The 6,431-nt window shown below is 42.0% G+C and overlaps 1 protein-coding gene across 1 annotated transcript; it reads right to left on the bottom strand.

The window, feature by feature from the left end:
- Positions 1-3,105: 3,105 nt before the first annotated feature.
- Positions 3,106-6,230, bottom strand: LOC103715078 (GRAS family transcription factor). The gene has a single exon (XM_008802592.5). The coding sequence runs from the start codon at positions 5,397-5,399 to the stop codon at positions 3,450-3,452; it is 1,950 nt and encodes a 649-aa protein (XP_008800814.2). The 5' UTR covers positions 5,400-6,230; the 3' UTR covers positions 3,106-3,449.
- Between the last annotated feature and the right edge of the window lie 201 nt (positions 6,231-6,431).

The following is a 6,431-nucleotide window of genomic DNA, read 5'->3' as shown; positions in this document are numbered from 1 at the left end:
TACATCAAGAAGCTTAACTCCAAAAAGGCCGTAAAACAATCATTGGAAGCTCACATACAAATATAGAAAATTTTATTCTGAGCTACCTCAAGAGTCAACCCTAGGTTTACAATGAGTTGACTATGGCACACTATTACTATCCAATACACTTTCACGAGCCGACTCCAGCAGATTGCGAGTTGACTTTAAATTGGTCTCAAAAGACAGATAAGAAACTATGGAGTTCAAAGTTGTGGTGAGTAAGCACATGAAGAGTTGTGGAATTCTAGCACTAGCTAACTCTAGTCTAACAAGAGTCGAGCCCATGACAAACATGTCGGCCTCTGAATGGCCATAGAGATAAGATAGAGAGATAGAAAATTCATCGCATTGGCGAGGTGACCTATTAGAAACACGAGCTTTAGCGAAATTAGAGACGATCCCAAAAAATAATAAGTCAATTCTGAACGACCATAGCGGAAAGAGCTCTTATCACCAAAACTTAGTCCATTAAAGAGTCGACTCTTATTACCAAACGACTCAACCCCTAAAATTGAGAGAGCTGACTCCACAATGGTCATAGAAAAAGGACAGAGCATAACAAAAACAGAAGCAAGTTCGAGTTGACCCCTGAAAATCATAAGTCAATTTCTGAAGATCATCAAGTCGACCTCTAAAAATGTCGAGTCGACTCCTCTACGCCTGACAACAGTAATGACTAGTTTTTTTATAAGTCAAAATGGTTGTTTTTATCTCACAATAGCTCTTTTAACCTTTCTAATGGCTAGGAGTATGTTCCAATCTCTTCCAAATGATATAAATGCATAGGAACACCAAAAGAAAAGGAGAGCTCAAGTAGTACAAAAACAAATTCACTAGAGCACAAATAGAAAGCAAAAAAAAGAGAGCTCAAAGAGAAAATCAATCAAGAGCACTTACTATGAGTTGAACAATCACATCTTCTATAGCTGGGAGTTGGTGAAGCATATTCAAGATCAGTCAAAGCCAACAAATAGAGTCAAGCTCCATTTATTTTTTTATATTTATTATTTAGGAGCTGTACTTGATTGTGCCTGCATTTAATTCTTTCTACACTCCATTGTAACAAGTTTCAAAGACTAAAACTTGGAGAAAGTTTCATTCAAACTTTGAATTGAATTGTGTTGAGTTTGGGATAGGCTCGGTGTAGGCTTTGGTTGATTGCCTAGAAAAATTAACATGGTTGATTATGAACCGAGTAAAACAATCGGCATAGATTTTGGTTGATTGCTTGAAAAAATCAACTGGGTTTCTTGTGAGTCCGAGTAAAACAATTGGTGTAGATTTTGGTTGATTGCTTGTGAAAATCAACTGGGTTGATTGTGAGCTTGTGTGAAACATTCGGACTGTAACTTTGGAAAGATTAAAATTTTCAAAAAAGAAGTCTTGGGAGAGTGGATGTAGGTGCAGGGTTGGCACCGAACCACTATAATTTTTATATGTTTGTGTTGCTTGATCTGTTTGCATTAATTTCATGGATATTTACTTATTAGTTAGTTGCTGAAATTAATATTCTTCTATCAAGCTTTTATTCCACTGTATTGTTTTTAAGTTTTTCGAAAAGCCCAATAGACTGATCAGCTGACTTTGAAAATGGCTTGAGAGAGACGGATAGAGGGTTTCACCCTCCTTTTGGGCTGCATAACTAGTCAACAAAAGATGAAGAAGTTCTTGTGCCAGAAAGTGTCCGGCAGGGTCCTCTCTGATACCTAAGTCAGATAGACTCTCTAGGAATAATGGAGGAGTTGGGAGAGCGATAGAGCGATGACATTTAATTGGAAGGTCCTTTGGGATTGGTTCATATAGATGAGGGTTGGAGTTTGTCATTGAGGGATTCAGGCATGCGGATTGGCTATCATTGGTAAGCCATTGCATGTCCCGAAAGTCACACACAGACATTTAGTTTGTGTATCATGCTCTATGCATCTTGTCGTGCAGTTATGGAAGCCGTTAGCACACCAGCTGGGGAGGGAAATTAAGATTCAAAAGACTCTTTATGCATCTCTGAGGTGGCCACATGGAAGGCTTTGATGGGTTGATTAGAGGCTTTGTGGCGAACTTTAATTAGTCGGTCTACCGCGTTGGCAATGGTTGGTTCAGAAGTGTATCAATCCTCTTCTTTGAGAAGAGAGTAAAAGAGTGAAAAGAAAAAGAAGAGAAACATGAAAAAGAGAGGATCCAATGGTTTAAATGATTGGATGGAAATTCTACAATTTAGATTTTGGATACTCAAAAATTCGCTTGATTAAAGTCACACGCATACAAGGACCATTTCTCTGCCCAAGCTATTTCATGGAGAGGTCTCTATAATTTTTAAGAGGGAAGAGCCATGATGAAGCCTCAGTAATGCACATGTCTGTTTTTTTGTATGTACATTGGTATGTATAACACAGAGAATAGAGAGGCAAAAAAGAAGAGAAAAAGGAATTTATTTTAACTGTCTCTCTCCAAATAAAATTCAATTGCAAGGCTCTTTTGTGACACTGCAATGGTTCCAGTTGACTGGAGTTGTGTGTTAGTTGACTTCGTCAAAAAATTATGACCATCAACAAAGGTCAGAAGAAAACTCACGACAACAAATATTTTATCTGATCAGAAAGGATCTTATATTCCCTTCAGTGGTTATTTATTTTGTAAAGGTTTCAAGTTATTATGCATAGACACCCTTGGAAGATTTAAGCATTTGTTTATCCAAGATTGAAAACAGGCTTCACTCTTCAATTAAATGCCTTTTGTTTGTTTTATCTAATTTGATGGAAAAGAAAGCTTATACTCATTAAATTTTGGATACTTGGCAAGAAAATAACCTCTATGCTTATCCAATTAAGCAAGGAACCACTAGCCCTGGTATGTATCCTGAATATTCTACTCTGGTAATGTCTTGCAGTACCTGATTGTATCTAAGGACAAAGAATATAGACAGTGAAACAGGAAAAATTCAATAAAAGCAAAATGGCATAATGTATATGAAAGGAACATCACATTCACAGCAGCACTAAGAAAGAAGAGGGGATCCAAGTACTTTATGATCCATAACATCCACAAGAATTCAGCTATAAATGATATCCAGTCCAACATGAACTGCAATTATAATAAAGTAAACAATGGACACACATCAATAAAGAAATAAAAACATCTGTTTTTTCTTCCAATTACAAAGAAAGAAAATAAAAGAATTACAACAAAATAAACTCCAAATTCTAATGAACTGAACGAGAGGTGTCATATGAAACTTCTCTTTCTAACATAATTCTTGCTGATGATCAGCAACCAAAGAATGAAAAAAAAATACAATCTAAGAAAAAAGAAAGTTTTCTCCTATTTCACGAACAAAAGAGATGATAAACTTCTGTGTTTTTCTTGAAGGTATAAAAGAATATTTGGAGATTTATAAAGAAAAGAAAACCAAACCATGAAGAAAGGCAGTCCCATTAGCTTGGCTGAGGTGCAGAGGAGCTGCCTGCAATATCAATGGGTGCCCATGCGGACACTGTAAATAGAGGCCGATTTAACCAGTTAAGAGTTAGGCCGTCGTTGCCTTCTCCTTGCTTAACTATGCTGTAGTTTTCACCATCATACACCCTTAAAAGCAAGCGGCTCTGAAGCATCTCCCTTTCTCCAATGCCCATGCATCTGAATCCACGATCCACCATCAGATTCCTCCACCTCTCGAACTTCTCGTGCCTATCGACCCTCTCACTCCCTTCACAGGCAACTAGGTTCCTGATCTCCCTCGCAAACATCTCCTCGATCTTGATCCTGGCTGGACTATCCTCTGGTAGACTGTAATCCAGTGAATCAAAGATGGCAGAGTAGTACTGAAGTGAGTTGGCCAACCTTGTCTCCCACCTGGGGTCATTATGCTGGGCTTCTTGCTCGGCGATGAGAACGATTGCTGGGTTGGTGCTTCGAATCAGACCCAACAGATTCATGAGAGCTCCTCCAGTCTCATCATAGAGTGCCTTGTGCATCACTAGGATGCAGTTCACTGCAACACACTCCTCCCTCTTCACATGAAGCATCCAAAGCCTCACATCCTCCAATCTATCAACAACTGCATGGAACTCGAAAGGAAGATTGAAGGCCTCTGCAAACCTCGCCAGCCTAGCTCCTGTTTCCTGAAGGTCCTGTCTAGACTCTCCTATCCCGGTGATCCTCACATGGCTTGGGGGATCAGGCCTCGAAGCCAGGCTCTGAAACAGACCAGGCCACTGAAGTCCTTGCTTGATGTCAAAATCTATTATGTGAACCCTGTCTTTTCCTTCAAAAGCCCTGAGCAGTCTCTCGTTCACTGTGAAATGGAGAAACTTGGGAATCGGGCTCACTTGATTGAGCAGCTGGAGTGCAATGGCATCATCATCATCTGTCTGATCAACAAGCACCCGCGGTGGGGTAATGGAGAAGATGTGAGGCCAGAGCTTCACGACTCGGAGGGCCAACGCTTCCGTGAAGTAGGCTGCCACACGACGTATCGGGGTTCCGGTCGGGGAGGAAAGCTCTCCAAGTCTAGCTAGGAAGAAGGTGACGGCTTCATGATTGCCGGAGTTGACAGACTCCGCGCACGATGTGAGCAAGCTCACAATCTCGATACCCTGCTGCTCCGTTTGGGGATTCTCACCCTGACCTGCTATGCCGGCAGATCGAGTTGAGTAAGGGATTTGAGATCCATTCCGTGCTACATTCTCGGAGGAATCCTTCTGTTGCTTTGGAGATGAACTGTGGGTATCCGATGATGAACTGGAATCCGACTGTGACTTGTAGTTTGGCTGAACACTTGTGACCAAATCCTTTTCAGTTTCAAAGGAACCTACCAATGTGCTGCTTGAGGAGGTGTAAAATGGAAAAAGAGCGGCGTTAGGAACTAGAAAGACCTTCTCTTCTTCTCCTTCTTCCACCAGTGGATGCTCCTTGGTGGACTGAGGAAACCATATGTCATCCTCACCACCAGCAAACTGGGTCGCGTCGCCGGTCCTTGTCCTCTTGGCTCGGTCAAGGCACGAATCCTCCTCCGATGAGCTCCTCTCGTGAAATCTCTTGGAGCTCCGCCGTCTCTCCCAAAGCCCGCCTTCAGTGATCTCTATCCTTCCTTCCCATGAGACTGCTTGCGCCGCTACGGAAGACGAAGAAGGTGTTACTGGGTTCGGCCTAAAAGAGCAACTACTACTTCTGGTCTCGGCCGGCTTCTCCAGTGAAAGGGCGACCCGTGGGGCATCTTTTCTGGAGAAGCTGCAAGGGAGGTCAATGCGCTGGGTACTCATCCTCTGCTTCGAAGGGTAAAGCTTCTCCTGCAGCTGGAAATGGGAACCTTGCAACTGCACGGAAGCGTCACTCCTTAGTCGGTGCCTCGGCGACAGCAGCGCTGAGGAGCACCCAGCCAACATCCTCTACTCTCTTCCAATTTGTCTTTTTGATTTTTAGTTTTTGGATTGAATGTTAATCTTATTATTTTCCTTCTTTCTCTTCTCTCTCTCTCTCTATATATCTAATCAACCCCTCTCTTCCCTTCTTGTTTCACCCTGCGATGTATGTTCGTTTCTTCAACTCTTATAACGATTCATTAATACTTGTTCTTTGTTAGAAGAGTGCTTATATATAAGAAGGGGAAGATGCGTCTGTAAAGAATTTTTCAAAGAATTGGAAAACTTCAACTAAGAACAGATGAGTTGAAAAGTTACAGCGTCTATATTCAGAAACCAGAAGGGGTGTTTTCTTTGGAAAAAAGAAGGAAAGTTTGAATGATAAAAAAGAAATAAAAAGGAGAAAAGCCAATATAAAAGAATCAAAGAATGGAAAGAAGCAAAGAAATCATGAATTGGATTCAATAAAACATTACCGGGAGGAGCCGCACATCTCGAGCACAAAGCCATGGACATCCCACGGCAAAGCTCGCACGGATTCTCCCGTCACAGAAGCCTCTAAGCCGCCACCATGGATGATCTCTGATGCCTCCATAGCAACTGTTCTAACGAAGCACACAACCTCAAAACAACCAACTTCAGCTCTCGAGACCGATCTCTCTAGCAATCCCTATCCTCTAGATGATGTTTTATTTATCACTTTTTTAAATTGGAAAAATTTAAGAAGAAAAACTAGAGATTTTGATGTCTTCTTCCTCCCTCCGCTCTTTACCCATGCTCGCCCTCTCTCTCTCTCTCTCTCTCTCTCTCTCTGTGTTCCTCCCCGTAGAAGCTAGTGACACTACGGACACCATTTAGGCCATGGAAAACACGCTGACCGTAGAAAGATAGGCTTACCGGGACTACCCGATTCTCGTATCTAGACCGTCGGATGAGGATCCAACGGAGCTGAGGCGGAGTAAATATGACCGTTAGGTGATAATGGCGCTTTCGGTCAATATGACCGTTGGAGGGAGTGGCCTGGTGCACGGACCGCCCCTGACGGTAACCGGACCG

Source organism: Phoenix dactylifera, chromosome 16, assembly GCF_051530095.1.
Source record: "Phoenix dactylifera cultivar Ajwa chromosome 16, Ajwa_hap1_PhDact_Kaust_v1.1, whole genome shotgun sequence".
Lineage (NCBI taxonomy): Eukaryota > Viridiplantae > Streptophyta > Magnoliopsida > Arecales > Arecaceae > Phoenix > Phoenix dactylifera.
Note: the sequence above shows the minus strand (reverse complement) of the source record. Positions and strands in the feature narration are given on the sequence as shown.

What these genes read in the sequence shown, in the direction of transcription:
- LOC103715078 (XM_008802592.5), bottom strand. Translation starts at nt 5,399, where the DNA reads ATGTTGGCTGGGTGCTCCTCAGCGCTGCTGTCGCCGAGGCACCGACTA.